The sequence below is a fragment of the Scyliorhinus canicula genome, chromosome 5, assembly GCF_902713615.1.
Source record: "Scyliorhinus canicula chromosome 5, sScyCan1.1, whole genome shotgun sequence".
Taxonomy (NCBI): domain Eukaryota; kingdom Metazoa; phylum Chordata; class Chondrichthyes; order Carcharhiniformes; family Scyliorhinidae; genus Scyliorhinus; species Scyliorhinus canicula.
This window is the reverse complement of record NC_052150.1, coordinates 127,311,562-127,334,401: the sequence shown is the minus strand read 5'-3', so window position 1 is coordinate 127,334,401 and position 22,840 is coordinate 127,311,562. Positions and strand designations below refer to the sequence as shown.

The 22,840-nt window shown below is 45.7% G+C and overlaps 1 protein-coding gene across 3 annotated transcripts in view; it reads left to right on the top strand.

Annotated features, from left to right (window-relative positions):
• Positions 1-22,840, top strand: part of sema5a (sema domain, seven thrombospondin repeats (type 1 and type 1-like), transmembrane domain (TM) and short cytoplasmic domain, (semaphorin) 5A) — a 267,608-nt gene that overhangs the window by 97,851 nt on the left and 146,917 nt on the right. For all 3 annotated transcript variants that reach the window (XM_038797605.1, XM_038797604.1, XM_038797606.1), the window contains exons 2-4: positions 2,708-2,923; positions 17,658-17,757; positions 20,882-20,927. In XM_038797605.1, the coding sequence (XP_038653533.1) occupies positions 2,770-2,923; positions 17,658-17,757; positions 20,882-20,927 (300 nt within the window). In that variant the 5' untranslated portion in view covers positions 2,708-2,769. The remainder of the gene's footprint in view (positions 1-2,707; positions 2,924-17,657; positions 17,758-20,881; positions 20,928-22,840) is intronic.

Sequence of the window (22,840 nt, the reverse complement as noted above, 5' to 3'; positions counted from 1 at the left end):
AGCTCCACATATCCAGTGTGCCCAACCCTTGCAGCCTACTTCTCCAACCTACACATTCTAAGTCATGTCTAATGGCATCATAATTGCCCTTCCCCCAGCTATAACTCTTGCCCTGCGGGGTATACTTATCCCTTTCCACCACTAACGTAAAGGTCACCGAATTGTGGTCACTGTCTCCAAAGTGCTCACCTACCTCCAGATCTAACACCTGGCCTGATTCATTACCCAAAACCAAATCCAATGTGGCCTCGCCTCTTGTTGGCCTGTCAACATATTGTGTCAGGAAACCCTCCTGCACACATTGTACAAAGAACGACCCATCTAATGTACTCGAACTATATCTTTTCCAGTCAATATTTGGAAAGTTAAAGTCTCCCATAACAACTACCCTGTTACTTTCGCTCTTTTCCAGAATCATCTTCGCCATCCTTTCCTCTACATCCCTAGAACTATTAAGTGGCCTATAGAAAACCCCCAACAGGGTGACCTCTCCTTTCCTGTTTCTAACCTCAGCCCATACTACCTCGGAAGAAGAGTCCCCATCTAGCATCCTTTCCGCCACCGTAATACTATCCTTGACTAGCAGCGCCACACCTCCCCCTCTTTTGCCCCCTTCTCTGAGCTTACTAAAACACCTAAACCCCGGAACCTGCAACAACCATTCCTGTCCCTGCTCTATCCATGTCTCTGAAATGGCCACAACGTCGAAGTCCCAGGTACCAACCCATGCTGCCAGTTCCCCTACCTTATTTTGTATACTCCTGGCATTGAAGTAGACACACTTCAAACCACCTACCTGAACACTGGCACCCTCCTGCGAAGTCAGATCTGTGCTCCTGACCTCTATACTCTCAATCTCCCGTACCCCAAAACTACAACCCAAAATTAACATTTCGGAGTGAAATGATGCTGGTTAATTTTAAGAGCATATAAAATTTACACAAGGTTCTCTTTGTGCAGTAGATCCTATGGTAGCTGAAAGTAAAGACAGTTGATTATCTGGTATTCTGTGAACATAGCAGCAATACAACAGTCTTGAATTTGGCGGGTTCCCTTGAGTTTGCTACATGATATTGAAATCTGATCACTTGTTCAAGGATTTTGATTTATGGATCTCTAAATTGTGTTCACCAGTAAGAGGTTGAACTTAAATACACCTGTTGAGATGCAGTCATTTTGCATGACAAATTGTAAAGGTGCAACATTAGCATTGAGCCCTTGGAGATGTCTCGACCTGAGGAAATGGTGAATTAGCTATTGGCGAACTTGTCCGTAAGACCATAAGACATAGGAGCAGAATTAGGCCACTTGGCTCAATGAGTCTGCTCCGCCATTCAATCATGGGGGATAGTTTTCTCATCCCCATTCTCCTGCCTTCTCCCCCATAACCCCTGATCCCCTTATTAATCAAGGACCTATCTATCTCTGTCTTAAAGACACTCCGTGATTTGGCCTCCACAGCCTTCTGCAGCAAAGAATTCCACAAATTCACCACTCTCTGGCTGAATAAGTTCCTCCTCCTCTCTGTTTTAAAGGATTATCCCTTTAGTCTGAGATTGTGTCCTCTGGTTCTAGTTTTTCCAACAAGTGGAAACGTCCTCTCCACTCCCACTCTATCAAGGCCTCGCAGTATCCTGGAAGTTTCAATTAGATCCCCCCTCATCCTTCTAAACTCCAATGAGTACAGACCCAGAGTGCTCAATCGTTCCTCATACGACAAGTTCGTCATTCCAGGGATCATTCTTGTGAACCTCCTCTGGACCCTTTCCAAGGCCAGCACATCTTTCCTTAGATACGGGGCCCAAAACTGCTCACAATACTCTAAATGGGGTCTGACCAGAGCTTTATACAGCCTCAGGAGTACATCCCTGCTCTTGTATTGTAGCCCTCGCGACATGAATGCTAACATTGCATTTGCCTTCCTAACTGCCGACTGAACCTGCACACTAACCTTAAGAGAATCATGAACTAGGACTCCCAAGTTCCTTAGTGCTTCTAATTTCCTAAGCATTTCCCCATTGTCAGTCGTGAGTAGTCAGTAAATACAATATAATGGTGTATTTCCAAGTCCTTGTTTATGCCAGTGACAGAGGCTGATAAATATATCACCCCGGGGAAGTCAAGAAGATGTATATGCCATGTAAAATAAAATAACTTCTGTTGAAACCAAATCTGACTACAGGTATAGATGGAACTATAGCTGCCATATTGAAAAGGCCAGTTCTAGTGGAACAGTGTTAGTTAGCTTATTTTGTTGTTTTTTAAAAACTTTTTTTATTTGTAACTTTCAAACTGTAGGGAAAAAATAATAAAGTGTTTAGCAAACATATCAGGGCAGGCTAGTCTCGTATAAAAACTTCAAAGATATCTCCTGAATGGAAATTAGAGATGGGCTATGAATGCTGGCCTTCCCATAATGCAACACCTCAAGAATAAATTTTAAAAATGCAGGTGAAGGATACATTTATTTCTACTTCATGGAGTGATTGGAACAGTAAAACTGCTTAATCTGTCACTTAACAATGCATCATTTAAGTTTTTATATCAAGTGTCAACATTGTTTCAAAATAGTACGATTGAAGTCACATCAAGCTATTAATACATGAACAGAGTTGTATTCTTCAGTGTTTGAAACTAGAGTTCCTGCAACAAAACATTTTGTGTGTGAAAGGACCCGAGCTTCATTGTTGTTTATTTTTCTTTGCAGGTCTTTTCAGATGCTCACAGTAAAAGCGTAAAGCCAGTAGGGAAGTAATTATTAAGCATCCCATGGCTCCAAGAAAGACCAATCGGTTTTGGACATTTTTGGTTGGAGTTCAGGGACTTTTTGTGATGGTCGGAAGAGTTGGAAGCAATGGGTTATCAGTTTCACTGGAGCACCTGCAGTGTCAACGGACAGAGCATCCTATTGTAACTCATCACGGTGAGTACACTGCGCCCTGTCAGCACAGTGAATGGGAAGCTGAATGGTGCAATTTTGCAGAATTGCTGTTTTTGTATTAGAAATCACTTTCTGACAATCTCAAATAGAATATAATTTTCTACTGAGTAGAGCTACTAAAGTAAAATGAGTATACAGCTCAATTTGTACAGAGGAGAACCAGTCAGCCTTCTGCTGACACCCCAAATCAAAAATGTTGGTGATTGGTTTGCCTGTCAATGTTGTTAGAAGCAAAATATTTCTTCATTTTAGGTACCTAGGTGGCAGATGTTTTTAAAGTGGGAAGTGTTGTCTGGCATTCTATTCTTTTATGGGCTATGGGGGAAAGGCAGACATTGGGACGAGCTAAGTTGCACTTACAGAAAGCTGGACATGATGGCCTGAATGGCCTACTTCTGTGCTGTCACCGCTCTATGATTCTATGGCCTAATTTTCTTGTAAGGGGGGGGGTCTCCCTTCCCATCGTCTGAAAAAGTTGGCGGGGAACACATCCCTGTTGACTCTGAGTGCCTTGCAGACATTTCATGCTTGAGTGCACATCAGGTGGCTGCAGGCAGGACTTCCGTCCCTCACTTCAGAGGAAGTCCCACCTTGGAGAGCTGCTGGCCAATCTGATTGACCGGCAGTTCTCCATTCCCTGCAGCTCTTGTCACTGCAGTGGACCAAAGAGGAACTTCAGGAAGACGCCTGAGTGTACGTCCCAGGACCTGGGCGCAAGGTAAGTTTGAGGGATCCTAAGGTGGGGAGAGTAGGGAAGGCCTGGAAGTGGGGAGGGGGCAAAGTGGGAGAGAGGTCCAGGGCCATGGAACATTAAACGGGGGTGCCCAAACTCAGAAGGAGGTTTCTAATGGAGGCACCTTCGCCCCCTCCCCCATTGATTGATTTTTGGGATTCCCCAATTCCAGGTAAATTCTCCCACCACCTGGGCCACTTAAGGGCCTCAATTGGGGAAAGGTGTGCATCTCATGAAAAGCCTTGTCCACGTGTGAAATCACTGCAAGGTTGGGTAGGACTGCAGATGCTCCCCTGAGGACGGCCCCCGCGCACTTACCTGTCAGGTCCCATCATGTGTGAGGTGAGTAATTCATGCTGGTGGGACTGGCCAAAACTGGACCGCCGCACGGCCCATCAGGGCGTGGAAAATCGCTGGGGGGGAGGGGGGCCGTTGTGAACGGTCCCCGACCGGTGTGGCGGGAATCCCGCCGCCACCCGAAAAACGGCGCCGGAGAATAGGGCAGCCGGTGGTGGGGCTGGATAGGTGCCTCCCCCCGGGGAGTCTCCGACCCGGTGGGCGCTGGAGAATCCTGGCCAAGGTATCAGGCATTTTGCAGGTAAAGTAGGTCGATTGTGATTTAAGTTAAGCTGTGAACAGAAGTCAAGCATTTTGCTCTCTCTGCAGTTCAGATATGTCTGTAGACATATCAACAGTCTTTCCAAGTATCTCAGGCTTATCTGATTAGAAGGTGAGCTGAAAAGCCTCTTCTGAAGAAATACAGCCAGAGTTTCTGCATGGTTCTGACAGGATTCTGAGCTTTTCTTTAAAGCAGTGTCAAAATATCTCTCTTTCTCAAAGATCATCTCTGTACAGCAGGTATTCTTATGTGCTAAAGGTATTTTAACAGTGGATTAAGAGCTCAGATAGTTTTTCTTGATGTTTAAGTGGGAATAAAGATAGCAGTTAAGGGTATTGTATTCACTATATTGAATAGCATTGTTTAACAGGTAATTGCAAGCTATTTTCTGGTGTGATGTTCAAGATATTTTAATACTGTGTTAGTAATAAAGTTTGTTTTAATACACCATATCCCTATTTCTTCATGCAACCACTCCTGGACGGAGGCATCGTTTCCCTTCAAACTTACAAAATTACTATTGGGGTTTCGGGCCAGTGTCCAAGCCAGTTTTGGGGTCTAGTCTGGGATCGTAATAGTTCTTTTCCACTAATTTTGGCTTCTTCTGCATCCCTCATTCATTGTTCTCCTGGTGGCCATGCCTTCAGCCAACACTCTGCAATTACTTGCCCAATCCTCACCAGCAGTCTATCCCAATTTTCACCTTTAAGACCCGGCTTAAAATCCATTGCTTTGACCAAACCTTTGGTTATGCTTCCTAATATCTCTTTTGGCACATAATTTATTTCTCCCCTTTAAGCCTCGGTGAAGCTGTGAAGGATATTTTTCCATGTTAGAGGTGCAGTATTAAAGCAAATTATTTGGTTCTCTTAATCCATCTCATTTCTAGTCTTTTGATTCTGTATATTTGCTTTTAAAATCCCAACAGTGCGGAAAGGGACCATTCGGCCCATCGGGTCTGCACTGACCCTCCAGAGCAACCTACCTAGGCCCACTCCCTTACCCTATCCCCATAGCCCCTGCATTGAACATGGCCACTCCACCTAACCTGCTCATCTTTGACTTTTTCCACACCATCTGCTTTTCACCCTTCATTGATCATTGACCTGAAATGTTGGGTTGAACTTAATGGCACTGTCCATGTGTCAGAGAGCCTGAGGCAAGTCAGCAGTAGCCATTTTTGGAAGATCTATTAGAATTTAATGGCAATCAGGCAGTTAAATGCCTTCCATTAGTGGGTAGAGGTTCTGCCTCCCAAGAACTACTGGCCAAACAGGGACTTGCACCATAAGTCCCAGCAGTGCTATTGTACTCTCAGCACTGAATCAGAAAACAATCAACTGAACCAAGCTAAGCCAGCACGGTGGCACAGTGGTTAGTACTGCGGCCTCATGGTGCCGAGGTCCCAGGTTCGATCCCGGCTCTGGGTCATTGACGTGTGGAATTTGCACATTCTCACCGTGTCTGCGTGGGTCGCACTCCCACAACCCAAAGATATGCAGGTCAGGTGGATTGGCCACGCTAAATTGCTCCTTAATTGGAAGAAAAATAATTGGGTACTCTAAATTTATTTAAAACAACTGAGCCAAGCTGACACTTAAGCTCCTTCATTAGGCTACAACTCCCCAGTGAAAGTGATGGGCTTGTGATTGTTTGGAATTTGAAATGATACTTTACAGAGGTAGTGGCAGATGATAGGAAACAAATTACCCTCCCTTCATCCAGGAATTTAACAAGGAAGAGATAAGGAAAGGAAAAACACAAATAAATGAATAATAATTTATTAATGTGAAGAACTCTGCAGCCTTGCATCAATTGACATTGCTTCAGCTTGGTGCAGAGATAATGTACTTTGCTGAAATGTAACTTCTTTCCAACAGAGAGATAGATGCATCATCCGGATAAGTGACAGGGACATGAGGGAAAGGCAAAACTGCTTAGTTTAAATTCAGTTTTCAGTCTAGAAATTGTATTGCGCGAGTTTCTGTTTTGTTTATTTGGGCATACACATCTGTTTAGATTGATTTTTCCCTTTCCCTGCCTTTTTGATGGATTATATCATATGGCATGTTATTGATTTAGGTACATGGCACATGGGTACCATTCAATTATCTCTCAAATGTCAAGATTTCAGTGGCTGAGTTGACAGTTAATTTGGTGTCAATGGTTGAATATATTTTGGTTTACTTGTGGGCCTATCAACTTCCTGTGGAGACCTGTTAGAAATGAGAAGAGAAGCAGATCATAGATCATAGAATAAATATACAGTACAGAGGAGGCCATTTGGCCCATCAGGTCTGCACCAGCCCTTGGAAAGAGCACCCTACCTAAGCCCAAAACCCCACCTTATCCCTGTAACCCAGTAACCCCACACAACCCAACCTATTTGGAAAGGCAATTCGGCATGGCCAGTCCACCTCACCTGCACATTTTTGGACTGTGGGAGGAAACCGGAGCACCCGGAGGAAACCCATGCAGCCACGGGGAAAAAGTGCAAACTCCGCACAGACAGTGAGCCAAGCCAGAAGTCGAACCTGGGACCCTGGAGTTGTGAAGCAACTGTGCTAACCACTGTGCTACCGTGCCCCCCCCCCCCCCCCCAGATGGAAGCTGAGAGACTGGAACAGCAGAAGCAACTGAAAAGAGAATTTGAAAAGTCAGCTAAGATGAGCAACCTTGGTGTTTTTTTTAAACTTGTTCTCAGAATATGAATGATGCTGGGAAGGCCACATTTATTTCCCATCTCCGGTTACTCTGAGAAGGCAGTGTTGGGCCTCCTCCTTTCTCAGTTGCAGTGCTTCTACTAATTGTACTTCCGCAATTGGTGTCAGGCATAATTCTAGGATCTTGATCCAGTGATAAAAGGAAACAACAATATGTGCTGAAATCTGAATGATTTGTACCTTGAAGAACTAATAAGTCTCCATGATTTTGCTGTTCATGACGTCTTCAGTGTTATATGTTGTGGGGAAGATAGGTACTGTTGAAGTAACCTTGTTGAATTGTGACAGTGCATGCTGTAGATTATACATATTGCAACCACAGTATGGTGAGACCACATTATGGGGAGACCGCACCTGGAGAATTGTGCACAGATTTAGTCCCCTTATTTGAAGAAAGGTGTAGTTGAATTGGAGGCAGCTCAGAGGAGGTTCACTAGATTGATTCCAGAGTTGAGGGGTTTGTCGTATGAAGAGAGATTGAACAGTTTAGGCCTATATTCTCTGAAGTTTAGAAGAATGAGGGGAGATCAAATTGAGTATAAAAGATGCTAAAACGTAAGGATAAAGTAGACGTGGAGCAGATGCTTCCTCTTGTGGGGTATTCGAGAATGCGATGTCATAGTCTCAGGATAAGGGATAGCAAATTTAAAATGGAGTTGAGGAGAAACTACTTCTCCGAAAGGGTTGTGAATATGTAGAATTCGCTACTCCAGAGTGCGTTGGATGCTGGGACAGTGAGTAAATTGAAGAAGGGGTTAGACAGATTTTTAATTAGTAATGGGTTGAAGGGTTTTGGAGAATGGGCAGGACAGAGGAGTTGAGGCCAAGATGAGATCAGCCATGATCATATTAAATGGTGGAGCAGGTTCGAGAGGCTTAATTGCCTACTTCTGCTCCTAGTTCTTAGAAAGAACTATTCTGCCTGATTTCACCATCCAGCTCTTGGTCTGTAGCCCTGTAGGTGACAGCACCTTAAGCACAAATCAGGTGTTCTTGATTAATAAGGGGATTTCTTGATTAATATGGAGTTTAGGGGTTATGCGGAGAAGGCAGGAGAATGGGGATGAGAATCATATCAACCATGATTGAATGGCGGAGCAGACCCGATGGGCCAAATGGTCTAATACTGGTGGTAGAAGGGTGGATATTTTCAGTGGCGGGGTTGCCAGATAAGTGGACCACTTTGTACTGGAGGTACTTAAGTGTTGTTGTACTCATCTAAATAAGTGGTGAGAATTCCATCACCTGGGCTTTGTAGCTAACAGAGAGAGTTTGAGGGGCCAACAGCTAAGTCATGGGATAGACAGCATTCACCGTGTGCTTGTAGACATGGCAATGCCATAACTGGTCCAATAAGACTTCTGGTCAGTGGTGACATGCAGGATGTTGATGAAAGGAGACTCAGTGTTGCTGGGGAAAAACAGAAAAAGTGGTTGAGCCTTTACTCGTTATGGATAGTTATTATCCGGTATTTATGTGGTGTGAATGTTACCTGCCACTTTAGGTTATGTTTAGTTTCTTGATGATACCAAGCGAGGTGGAAAGGTAAGCTGCAGGGAGGATGCACAGAGGCTGTAAATAAATATAGACAGATTAGGTGAGTGGGCAACAAGATGCTGGATAATAATAGAGAAGTGTGAACTTAGTCACAGAAGAATGAAAAAGCAGAATATTTTTAAAAGGTGAGAAACTTGTAAGTGTTGATATTCAGGGAGACTTGGGTGCTTGTACAAGGATTGCGGATAATTAGATTACAGGTGCAGCAAGCAATTAGGAAGGTAAATGACATGTTGGCCTTTCTTGCGAGCAAGGAGATTGGAGTACAGAAATAAAGTAGTATTGGTACCATTGTACAGAATTTTGGTGAGACAACATTTGGAATACTGTGTGCAGTTTTAGTAGCCACATTTAAGAAGAGATGAACTTGTATTGGAGACAGTACAGTGAAGATTCACTAGATTTGTCCCTGGGAATGTGGTGGTTGTCCTATGATGAGAGGCTGAGCAATTTGGGTTTATATTCTCTGGAGTTTAGAAGAATGACAGGTGATTTAAGTGAAACATGCAAACTTCATGAAGGGGTTTGAAAGGGTGGATGGTGAGAGACTGATTCAATTGGTCGGGGAGTCTGGTAGGGATCTCTCTCATGGGGGTCACTCTTGGGGGTCTCTGTAATGGGAGGTTTCTGGTTGCGGCCTCTCTCTTTTGGGGGCTCTCTGGTTGAGTTCTCTTATGGGGGCCTCTGTAATGGGAGAGTTTCTGCTGGGGGTCTCTCTTATGCGGGTCTCTGATGGGGGTCTCTTTATGGGGAGCCTGGCTGGAGTCTACTTGTGGGGTGTTTCTGGTGGGGGTCTCTGTAATGGAGTTTCTGGTGAGGGTCATGGTGGGGGGGGGGGTTCTGGTGAGAGAGTCTGGTAGAGATGGGGAGGATGTGCACTGAGGAGGGGGACCCTCCGATGGACTTCAGGGGCAACTCCCTTAAAGAGTTGCCCTCTTGGCCCACCCCGAGGTCCACCGTGGCAGTGCTACGTTACAAAATACTTGTACCAAGTCTCACACACATGAATCCCGGCCCAGATAACTGGAGAATCACGTGGACTTAGAGAATCTGGTGCCCAGCCCGTTAAGAGGACGCAGATGGATGCATCCTCCTGCTGGTGCCGGACGCGAACCTCAATGCCACCACCAGCGAGGGACCAGAGCATCGGAACTGATCCTGTTTGTTGGATGACTCTGGATTCACTGCCGAATCAGGAACTTCGCTACCGGCAATGGGTGATGGAGAATCCAACCGCTGATCTCTGTTATTCAGTTCATACATCCAGATCTGGATCAGGTCTGTGCTGCGCCAAATGCTTCTGGCAAAACCTGAAATGGGAGCTGGAGAACAGGTTTTTGTTGAGTAGTTGTCATTTAATAACATTGTTGATTACTTGTTCCATTATTTGCTGATGATTGGGTGAAGATTAATAGGCATGTAATTTGGTCAGGGTAAATGTATCCATTTTGTGGGTAGGCCATTCTTGGGCATTTTCTTTCTGTGTTGGGTATATGTCAGTGTTATATCTACACTTGATCCTTGCTTGTTCTGGTGCATAGGTCTTCAGCAGTACCAAGATGTGTCTTTATTGTAATCAATACTTGGGATTTGGGCTATTTTAACATTACACTGCAGTGTATCTATCCCTTGGCCTATGTGTGTATGATTTTGCTATTTTTTCCAATTATTGTCATCACTCGCTCTCCCTGAAGGTCTTCACTTCTGGTGTAGGCATCACAGGTCTGGGGTATCTCTGTTATTCATGTATGAGGCTAGACAGTTTGACTCATCACAGCTATTAACTAAGCATAGACCAATGATTGAATGTGGAACCTTCTGCCTGTTGGTTTAGGATCACACTATGTGGCTCATTTACCCACTGATGCATCAAAATCATTGACATTTTCTAAGTTTTTAAGAAAAAAGCCCCCCCCCGCCACTTTCTAAACATTTGTTTCATTAGGCACATCTTTCACATCAGATACACTGAGAACTGTTTTTATTGTACATTGTGTGTCACTGCAATGGATCACTTCAACATTGCAAACATTGATTCTGCTTGTGCTGCACAGAGTATTGACAGGAAACTGGACTGTCCCAGTTTGTCTTTAAAATGCTTAGTTAGCTGATCTCAAGTGGAGCAATGGTATGAATGTTCCAAATGGCCTCAGTGCCCAAGACAGATAAGAAATTCAGACAAAATTTGTGCTTTTAATTGCCCTCAGTGCTCTCAGCCTGAAGTGCAGGTTAATAGCAGTTTGTTGGGACAGACACAGATTTGTCTGTGCTCGTACTCTTTTTGAAAGCTCACGCCTGAATATTTGGTTGAGGCACCAAGGCATGATGATCAGCCATGGGCGGAATTTAACATACTCCCCCATGGTGAGCTTGGTGACGGTGCAGCGTTTTAATTTGGCAGAAGGGTGGCAGGGTTCCCACCTCCACTTCGATGTCCTCACCAAGAAATCCCATGGATAGTATTCTCATCTGCTGTCAATTGTGATCCCTAAGTGAGCAGTTAATGCCCCTTTAAGGGTCTCATCCTGCCACCACAACTATTTAGTCAATAGCAGGCAAGGGGCCAGGTTGGGGGGAGGGGGGGGGGGGGGGATGGCGGGATGGCACTCAGTGCCTGTTAAAGTAAAGGAGGATCCCACTGAGAGCCACATCGCTGCCCTTGCTGCAGACTTTCCTTGATTCCCACCCCTCAACTGTCCTCTTGCCGTCACTCATCTCTGGTCTGGGATCCAGAGATGGCCTCAAGGTTTTGGCTGGTGGCCATCCTACTGGCTCTCTGTGAAAGAGAATTCCACAGATTAACAGGTGGCTGGACGGGGCATTGCCGGGGATTGCCTTGAATAATCAGAGTCAACTTGATTATCAGTCAACACCCTTTGCTATGGTTGATCCCATTGAAATTTGGGATTTTTGGGCAGGATACTCCGACCGCCCCCCCCCCCCCCCCCGGCAATTCTGCACGCCCCGATGGACCGAGCGGCCGCCCGTTTTCGGCCAGTCCCACCGGCGTGAAATGGACATGGTCCATCCCAGTGGGACCTGGTTTGGAGGGTGGCTAGCGGAGTCCTCGGGGGGGGGGGGGGGGCGCAGGGGGGATCCAGCCCTGGGGGGGGGGCACGGTGGCCTGGCCCGCAATCGGGGTCCACTGATCTGTGGGCAGACCTGTGCCGTGGGGGCACTCTCACTGTGCGCCGGCCTCTATAAGGCTCTGCAATGGCCGGCGCGGAGAAGAAACCCCCTTCACATGCGCAGGAAACACGCTGGCGGTTCTGCACATGCGCCAACCCACGCCGGCCCATAGCGACCCTTTGCCGCCGGTTGGCGCGGCACCAACCCCGCCTGTGCCGGACTAGCCCCCGGAAGAGCGAAGGATTCCTCAACTTCCGGGTGGCCCGATGCCGGAGTGGTTCGCGCCGCTCGTGGCGCTGGCGTCGGGCCGTCCCGCCAATTGCAGGAGAATCCAGTCTCAAGGTGTCTGTCCTGATAAGTACAAGCTGAAAAGCTTCAATAGTATGTCTCCTTTTCAGTAAAACTGTTTGGCCATGATTTAACAGGGAAAAAAGTATTGCGTTTTGGACAGGTTTAGCGGGGTGTCTCCCGGTGTTTGCAGTGCGGGGAATGACCCCGCTATTAAATGGGGTCATTTTTTCAGGCATCGATGAGAAAGATCCCGCCGGGGTTGCACTTACCTTCATTTCCTGCACTGAGGAGTTCCACTCGTCAATGCAGGAAGAGTGGCGGCTGGATCTCTTGACCCCTCAACATGACCCACAGACCCACACCAACTTACCAATTAGGGGTCTTTGAGCCCCTCTCATAAGGGCAGGGCACCCCTGGACCCAATCCCTGGCATGGGCAAGTTGCTACTTGGGCACTTTGGCACTGCCAGCCTGGAACTATGGAAGTGCCCCTGCCAGCCTGGCAGTGCCACCTGGGCACCCTGGCAGTGCCAGAGTGGCACCATCAGGGTGCTGGGCTGGCAGTACCAAGGTACCCAAGTGGCATCAACAGTGCCAGGGTACCACCCTATCCAGAGGCCGACAACCCGGGGGCCTCCGATTGTCTTGGAGACCCATGCAAGTGCCACTCCGCCTGGTCCACATTTGAGGAGACCAGTGCTAAACGGCGCATTGGTGAGGTCTCCCAGGCGCAGGTGTTCGATCACGGGCCTTGGGAGACTCTGACACAGAAATATTTAAGTGAGGTTTACTGCTCACTTAAATGTGAAAATTTGGATCCTGCCCGGTGAGGGTGAGATCCAGATCTTGACATCTCGCAAGGCGTCCCAAGCAGTGCAAATCTCGCATGAGCCCACTAAGGAGATTTAACAGCCTCGTTGCGTCCGACTCGGTACACGACAAGGCAGTACAATTGCACCCTTTATTTTTAATCTTCCATTGTATTCCCACATTTTGCATTGTTTTCTTTAAAAGAAAATGCTGTTTTACTTTCTCCAGTTGCCCATTTGTCATGTTGTTAATCTCAGGCCACTCCAGGCCTGAAAATCAGTTTGCTGATAAACAAATATTAATACTGTTTTGGCTAAATTACTTATTGTATAAGAGGAAAGGACAATTATAAAGTTAACTTATGAAAATGATATTTAGTAAGCTGTTATTAAAAATGAATCTTCATGTCCAGCTGGAAAATTCACAGCTCATCTATAGCAAATATAACTAACTTTGACACAGTGAGCTACAACCCTTAAACCAGTGCCATTTGCCTGGCTTGAAACTATTTTTGTAGACGTGGCAAGCTCCTAGCATTATCCCCACCTGTTGCTGCCAATGAAGCAAGTTCTGGTGCTGCACCAGAAGCCAGTTTAAAGGGAACAAAGAACCAGGAAGGTCAGAACAGGATTTTACTATAAGACTTTGGCTTAGCCTGAAACCTAACATAGGTCTGAATGGGTAAAATAGCCACCTTAAGGCCCGCTTGCCACTTTGAAGTCCGCTGTCCTACAAAGCAACACTGGGGAACCATTCATCATTTTCACAGGGATTACTGCCACCACAATGATGAGGGGACAGCTTAGCATGGGCACAAAGCTGGAAGAAGGGGCTGACAGCTGTGTTCTGCTGCCTTACCATAATTAGTCCATGGTGGGCAGTGAAGGGAAGGGGTGTCTGCCAGCACAGCATGAGGGGGTACGGCAGAAATATAAAGGTTGGGATGGAGAAGTGACCACTCTTCACTCTCCTTGTTTCATTGTTATCCTGTTATTATTCGATATGGGAGAGCATATGAAAATCCAGGCATTAACCCTGATCTTGATTTTCAATTATAACATTATGGTCAGTTGAATCTTCTATTGTAGAATCTTGGAGGGCTGCAGCACAGAAAAGGCACTTCGGCCAATCGCATCTGCGCTGGTCAAAAACAACCACCTAACTATGCTAATCTCAGTTTCCAGCACTTGGCCCATAACCTTGTTTGCCATGGCATCGCAAGTGCACATCTAAATACTTCATAAATGTTATGAGGGTCTCTGCCTCCACCACCCTTTCAGGCAGCAAGTTCTAAACTCCCACCATCCTCTGGGTGAAAACTTTTTCCTCACATCCCATTGAAATATCCTGCCCCTTACCTTAAATCTACGGCTCCTGGTCACTGACCCCTCCACCAAGAGGAAAAGTTTATTTCTGACTAGCCTATCTATGCCTCTCAGAATTTTACACATCTCAATCATGTCTCCCTCAGTCTCCCATACTCCAAGGAAAACAATTCGAGTCTGTCCAATCTCTCTTCATAACTAAAACTCTTCAGCCCAGGCTAAATCCCGGTAAATCTCCTCTGCGCCTTTCCAGTGCTATCACATTCCACCTATAATGTGGATTCCAGAACTGCACACAATGATCTAGCTGTGGCCTACCCAACGTTTTGTACAGTTCCAGCATAACCTCCCTGCTCTTAAATTCTATGCCTTGGCTAATAAAGGCAAGTATACCATATGTCTTCTTAACCACAGTATCCAATTGCCCTGATACTTTAAGTGGCTGATGTACATGCACACCAAGGTCCCCCTGATCTTTGGTGCTTCCCAGGGTCCTCCCGTTCATCTATGTATTAACTTGCCTTGTTTGATTATTAATACTTACTTTCAATCAAAATTCTTGATATTCTTAAACCTTGCTGGAACATTGGCCTGAATCTTCCGATCAGCAGCAATGCTGCATGCATTTGTGCTGCCTGTGAAGATTTCTCCGACCATGCTGTAGTGCCTTTCTTCCAATCCTCGCTCTCAGAGAAATGCAAAGCATTTCCCGGCAAATTCCATTGGAGCAGAACAGAGTTGAGGGAAGAGAGGACACATCCCCTGTTTGCAGCACTAACTGCTGCATTCAGGTTGAAAGGTGCAGTCGAAGTGAATGAGTGGGTAGGTAGGTATCAGGTCGAGAGGGGGTAATTGGGTTGACAAGGGATAGTCAAGTGAAGGAGGTGGTCAGCCTGCAGGGTATTTGGCTTGAGCCAGATGGGGTAGTTGAGTTGAGTGAGGTGGGTGTTTGGGTCGGCGTGTGTAATGGAGTAGTAGGCTTTGGGTGGTCGCATCAGTGAGGTTGGGCCAAGGGGTGGCCAGGTGGTTAGAGGGTTGTGGGGGATTAGTTGGCTCCGAGGGGGTGTGGGGTAGTCGGGGATGGATGGGGGGGGGGGGGGAAAGAGGGGTAATTGGGTGGTCAGGAGGTATGCTTGTGGGGCTGTTTGTGGAGTTACCCAGGTGTTGGAGTAAGTGTTTTATGTATTTCCTGTGTAACTATCAAGGTAGACGCGTAGAATTGGAAATTTTCACGCAGCCTCTCTGGCAGCAGGGGATTTTGCCCATTGGAAGTTTAAACTTCTCAGGCAGTTCCCATCTAAGACTTTGAGGGTGATTCTCCAAGCTCCGCGCCGGGCCGGAGAATCACCGCAACCACGCCCCGACGCCAGCGCCCGATTCTCCGAGATGCGGAGAATCGGCGCCATTTATGTCAGCACGGTTGGTGCAGCGCCGGCCGCGGGAATCGGCGGGGCCGCCGATTCTCTGGCCCATATGGGCCAAGCGGCCGCGCAGATATGACAGAGTCCCGCTGGCGCCATTCACCCCTGGTGGCTGCCGGCAGGAACTCTACTTTCCTGTGCGGCCGGCTCTTGAACACCGACATGTTGAATTGGGGCCGGCGCACTAAAGATGTTCCCCGCGTATGCGCAGGTTGGCGCGGCCCAACTGCGCATGCGCGGGTTGGCTCCACGCCCATTTGGTGCTGGGAAAGGAGGCTGGAGCTGCGTGAACCGCTCCAGCGCCTTGCTGGCCCCCTGTGTTGCGATGGCGTTCATGATGGCTCCATCTGGGAGAATCGCCCCCAATATGTCATGACTTCCGCAGAGTCTCAATAATAATAATAATAATAATCTTTATTAGTGTTACAAGTAGGCTTACATTAACACTACAATGAAGTTACTGTGAAAATCCCTTAGTCGCCACACTCCGACGTCTGTTCTGGACACTGAGGGAGAATTCAGATTGCCCAATTCACCTAACAAGCATGTCTTTTGGGACTTGTGGGAGTAAATCGGAGCACCCGGAGGAAACCCACACAAACATAGGGAGAACTTGTAGACTCCGCACAGACAGTGACTCAAGCCGGAATTGAACCTGGGTCCCTGGCGCTGTGAAGCAACAGTGCTAACCACTGTGCTACCGTGCATCTTCTGTCATACGTCCAGTCTTTGACGATCTGGAGACCAGAGGATTCGGGTCATTGTGATGTCTTCTTCTTGACATTATTTTTGTGCAGTACAAAATGACCTTACTGGAGTAAGCAAGTCTCGGCATGGCTGCTTATCTCTAAAGAGAGAACGCACTGAATTAGAGTTGGGGGTGGTATCTCTTTCTTCCCTTGCCTTTTTCGTTCTGTCACTGAGATCCCTGGAGTAAGCAGAGTTTGAAGTTTTCTGGCCCCTGAATCACTTTCCTGCATCTTTTTTGAACTATGACCTTTTATTTCAGAGTGGTAAAATATTGCAAGAAAACCATAATCTGATATTTGCTGTGAGTTCAATGCTTTGCCAAATTTTTAATTGCATTGTTTTTGCTGATAATTAAAAAAAAGGCAAATGTGGAAAAGTTTGTTCTGGGATAATATAGGAAATCTGAAGCAAGATGTAGTAGGCGTTGCTCAGAAAGTTAAATATAAACTGAGCACTAAACAACCAGTGTCAGCTGTGTTAAAAAAAAGTGTTGGGCCCCTTGATGAAAGTGAGGTCTTTCTTTTCAAACAAGAATAATAATGAACCCTGATGAAACAGAATCAGCAGGGAAACTTGAAAGCTGACAGATTCACTTGGAACCTCAGATTAATTGCAAAATGCATACTGCAGGAAACAAACTTTGTCCACAGCAGTTTGGTTGTAAAGTGTCTTATGCCCAAAGTTACACTCTGCAGAAAGCGTTTGGGAAGTAACCAACATAATTCTGCTGTTTACAGGTAATCTTACTGCCTACATATTTACTATTAAAATGCATTTTACAAGGTCAGGCAAACAGGAATGCTGGAAATTAAATTCATGGTGGGTTCACAAAGCAAATTTGTCATTCAAAGCCATTGTTTTATTTTCTCAAATGGATCTTGCTGGTGATTGGAGAAGACTTGAAGATCAATCAACGGGTGACTTTCTGACAAGAATAGCAGAAACATTTTCCAGGAGCAGGGGGATTTTGAGATTGATTCTGAAATAGTGAACCTGGTATGATTGAAAAAGTTTAATCTTGTCAGTTGAATTTTGGAGAAACTGTAGTACATCTGGAAGGTTTCTTTTATCTGTCCCGCTAAGCTTTAATTTAGTCCCTCGGGATTTCATGGAGCTGGCGCCTGAGTGATAATGTTGATGTAATTCTGTCAGGACTGACACTTCAGTAACAGATTGATACAAACCCAGGGCCCAGTTCTGGCACATTTAATGACGAGACTCAGTTCCAAAGGCCTCTGTGTCAGGTTTAATTAATCTAGTTCACTGCATTTCAATTACAGGTATTGGCATGAGCCTATTGATCGTCTCCTATATAATCTGTTGCCAGCTAGGTTACGGATATTTTTGCTTTCTTCTCAGATATTGCACCATGGCTGCACACATTTAAGGCTACAGATGTAACAGACTATTCACAATTGACCTTTGACCCCGGCCATAAAGAGCTCATCGTTGGAGCAAAGTAAGACATTTTTCTTACATATATATAAAACAGCCCGTGATATTTTTGGAAAGACAAATTTACTGAGGTTTGTGAAATTCCATCTTGAAAATGCCATTTCTTTCAATTCTTGGAACAGTCAGCTTTGCTTGACTACTCTTGTCAACCCTATTCAGTCTTGATTACCTATTAGATGCCATTGAAAAAGAACTTGTGTTGTCAAGAGTTTTGCTATTGATTTTTTTGATAATCTATTGCTGCTTACTAGTGATTTTCTCTTAATGGCATCTACCTTAGATGGTAAATGAAAAGTATTAAATATAACAGATCTGACAGGGCCGCTTGCTAGCCTTTCATTTTCTTGGGAAGTAGAGTTCATAGTCTGGGGATAGTGGGTGGAATTTAGTGTTTGCAGTGGTGGGCTGGGGTGTACAAACGACCCTGGTGAGGCCATTCCACACCCCTGGACCCAGTTTAGTGCCATTCACCTGATTGGAGTTGGGGCCCATGTTGTGTTCAGGGCTGATAACCCTTGGCTAGCAGCTCTCCACTACCAGCAGCACCACTGAAAGTGGTAGACACTGCCGATTTTTAGTAGGCCCTGGTTGCGGGGTTGTTGCTGAAGCTTGGGGTGAAAGTAAATGAAGCTGGATTGCCTGGGCCAGCCGGGGAGGCTCCAGCAAGGAAGGGGGGGGGGGGGGGGGGGGGAGGGAGGGGGGGGGGGGGGGGTTAGTATTTAGGGCAGCAAGAGTCATCACTTTTGGGCAGCCCTTACCTCCATTGGACATGGAGTGCCAAACCCACCACTCCTCCTTCACGCCACCCCATCAGGCTGCAGGGCATGTTGAGAAGGTGACTGGGTCTCTACTCCATACCTTCCCATTGCCTGATTCAACAGGCCTCCCAGTCCTCCACTCCATTTCTGAGGTGGGCAGAATAAAATTCCATCCAAAGGTTATGTTGTAACCAACCTGCAGGGTGCATACATTGGACGGAGGAGCTCAAGGAATGATTCCAAGCTGCACAAGGCTGTCACTGACATTTCATGTTGCTCTCTTCTGCTCCAAATAATTGAAGAGCAAGTGGTGCTGAGGAAGTCACTGTGGCTGTTAATCAGGAGAGTTGCCCAAACCTGCTCAAAACGTTGAGTTTCTAATCAAAAAGTGGGAGTGGCGGATTTCTACATATAATCAAAAATATAAAACCAAGGAATGTGGGCGAATAAACAACATCTTCCTTTTAATTTAAACAGACAAAACCATGCTGTCTTCACATGCTCAAGTAAAACAATAGCAATATCATCACATTGATATATGCAAATGTTAAAAAAGGGAGATAAGCCTAAACCTGGATGTGTCCAAAGCACCATTATCAATGATATAATTTCAGATTCATGAAAAATTACATATATGGGGACAATACCAGGAATGTGTTTATTAAGATAACATAAAGGAGGAGTGGCCGTGACTTCTTCCAATTCTTATAGTCCAGTCTCAGGCACACTAGTTAATTGAACATCTAGGGTCAGAGGCCCCTATATTTGCGAGGAGAGTACGAGTGAGGCTGAGCTGGGTAAGCAGAGGTTTTGCCCATCTCACTGGCGCCACTTCTAACATTTTGTATGTCTGTCTCCCAACGGGAAGTCCAAAGAAACAGATGGTCAGCTGGCGGGAGGGTGGGATGGAACAATAGCAACAGGGAGCTGCAGCCTTGGGGACAATCTTCGACAATTGGGAGGAAAGAAAGCTCCAGATGCGGGGAGTTGGAAAGGGAGTTGGAAATTAGGAAGTTGGGGGTGATCAACAGAGGGAACCTGATTTAAGTCCTGTAACAAAGTGCCCGGATACTCTCCAGGGAACCTCGAACTCACTGGTATCTGCCACTTCTTAAACCATGTCTGTGGCATGCATGGTAGGTAGGGGGCCACATTCTGCATATTTCACTTTCTTAATCCCTCTGCCACAACCTTCCCCACCCGACCTGAGGCAATTAGTGTTGAAGTTATAGAATTTACAACACAATATTTATATCTCTGCCATTATTAACTCTTCAACCTGGGCCATCTACTCTAATCCCTGCCTGCTTCCCATATACTTTTAAATTGCACTCTCTCAAATGCTTACCAATTTCCTCTTAAAGAATTATATTCTAAACTCTTCCTCAAAGATCATTTGCAGTAAAGAATTCCATGGCTTAATAAGCTGTTATGTGTAAAATTTCTTCTAATTTGTACCTTGTTCTTCCTGTGATAACACGGAGTAAATACTCCCATGTTTATCAACTAGTGGAAACAATCTTTCATTATTTTTCTTCCCCAAACATTTTCATCATTTTGAAATCTCTATAAATACTCTTTAATCTCCTCTGTTCCTGTGATAAAGCCCCATTTCTGAGCCTTTATCAAAGCTATAACAAGTCTTCATTGTAAATTGTATAGTGTGCCACTATCCTTTTCATAATGAACTTAAGGGCACATGATAAAGCTTCGTGGCCCAACGCTGTCTTGTAGAAGAAACAGAAATAGCCTGGCTTTTTGAGTAGTCGTTTTATTTATTTTATTTTTTATTCATTCATGGGATGTGGGCGTCGCTGGCTGGGACAGTATTTATTGCCCAATCACATTGGATCTAGAGTCAAATGGTAGGCCAGACCAGGTAAGTGTGGCAGATTTCTTTCCCGAAAGGACAAGATAGATTTTTACGACAATGGTTTCATAGCCATCTTTAGACTGTGATTCTTACTGATTTTTACTGAATTCAGATTTCACCATCTGTCATGGCGGGATTCAAACCCGGGTCCCCAGAGCATGACTTTGGGTCTCTGGATTACTAGTCCAGGGACAATATCACTACACCACTGCTTCCCCTTTATAATGAAAATTGCCCTGTGGATATTGATGTTAAACTCTTTGGGACTTCTTCACGACTCCCTGTTTAGACATTCTGTTAATTGCAATTGAGGTGATTAGTATGCGGAACGACTTTGAATCTGTGTTTGTGTTGCAGAATATGTTCCAGTTACATAGCGGGACCCTTGCCCTTAAATTGAAAAAAAATTATAGGATGTGGGCTGGGCCAGCCTTTATTGCTCATCCCTAGTTGCCCTTGAGTTAGATTAATAATCTTGTAAATTCTATTTTTTGCAGGAACTACCTCTTCAGGCTAAAACTAGAGGATCTGACATTAATCCAGGTGCGTGAAACCTGTTTGTTTTAGCATGAATAATATTTGATGTGAAGCTAACATTTTTGACAAATGAGCTGGTCAGCCTATGAGAGTGTTCAAGAAAAGTAAGTGTTGACTCACCTGCTTCTGATCTGCAAGTAGGTTTCCATACCAAAGAGATTTCCAGTAATTTCCCACAGCAGGGTGACAGGCTTTTAAACCTGATGGCACCAGTGTGAATGCTCCCCAGTGAGAATGCTCCATCTTGGTTACACTAAAGAGAGCAGGGCCATTCCCGGGTCCTGATCCCGATGCTGGCCTTAAGCCGGGAGCGTGGAAGTAGCAGTGGGGTCGCTGGAGGCGATTTTTGACTAGGTGAACAATTCTGGCTGGGCACTGCAGCCACAAGGGCCAATGAAAGCGCCCAAGGCTGAGGGTTGCTGGTAACTGCTGTTAATATAGGTGGGAAGCGTCCCCTAAAGACTTCAGAAAGTTAAAATAAAAATGTGGCCACAACTTTCAGGTAATCATGGGGGATGGGACTATTAAAGGAGGCCATGCCGTTGGAAGGCATCTGCATTCTGCATCTCCATGGGGGGCCCATTACATTGTGTAATGAGTGCCCATAATAGGCAATTTAACTGGCCTTAATGCTTGCCTATCACTGGGAGGCAGATACCACTCACTTCCCAGGAGCAATATCAGTAAAAATAGGCTGGAGACAAGAATATGTCATCAGCCCGACTCACTAACTAGTAGCACAAAATTAATGACATATTCGTGTCTGAAGCCACCGTCTTCGCAGAATGAAAATCCAGTCACTGGTGTCTACTTTCTTTCATAGTTTCCTGAGTGAACGCAATTGCATTTAGTTTTACAAAAATTTTACAAGTGCAGTTCCTGACTAAGTAGCATTTAAAATCTTTAAATGTTTCCAAGGTTTCCTTTTGCTCCCTTTCCATCGACATTTTGTTACACCTGCATTTTGACTTAAACCAGCAGGGCTGAAACGATTGCTGTTAATGGCAATGTTATAAATGCAGTTATCCATTAGATGGCAGTGTTTTTTCCACATTCATTCTTTATATGTAGATCAGTAGAAGCCAAATTGAAATCCAACAAAAATTACAACACACCAGTGACTACATTAGTGTAATTTCCTAATTATATCAATCGTTAGATCAACACAAGGATTTGAAAAAAATGAAGAAAACAATATAAATTTCAATCCCCCCACCTGACCACTGAACCAGAATGACACACAACATGAGAAATACTTTTTAGGATTAGTGATCTCAGGCCAAGGATTAAGCCTGGGACCGTCCTAGTCTGTTTGACTGAATACCACAACATACATATTCACTGGAGCAGCAGAAAAGCCATCCTGTTGTTTCCTAATGACTAAGTGAAGCAAGAAATTTAAATTGTCACATGGGGCATGATTCTCTGGCCTCATTACGCTCTCGCTCGACTGAAACGAGGCCGGTGAATAGCGGGAGAGGCTGAAAACGAGAACTGCGCCAGGCGCCAAACAGTTTGCAATGCAACCGGCCTGCTCCCTGAGGCGAAATTGGATCTCGCCGTAGCGTGGCGAGAAACCAATTATCACTGATTAAGCCCTATTTCCATCCAATTAATGGGAGTGACCCAATGTACAACGGCCATCATTCATCAGCCTCCCCAGCAAGTGGTCACGCTGGCACCGATTAGTACTCCTTTTGAAAATGGTGGACCTGGCAGAAGGGCTTCTGCGGGGAGCCGAGGAGGTAAAAGCCATCTTTGCTCACAGGCAGAGAGCCTGGGGGGCTGGGCTTGCTGAGGGGGGGGGGGGCACTCTCCGCAGGGGTGGATTACCATGGGAGGGGATGGTGCTGGTGGGGGAAGGGGCAACCGCACGCGACACCACCATGGGTTAGGAGGATAGGGTGGAAGTGAGGGCA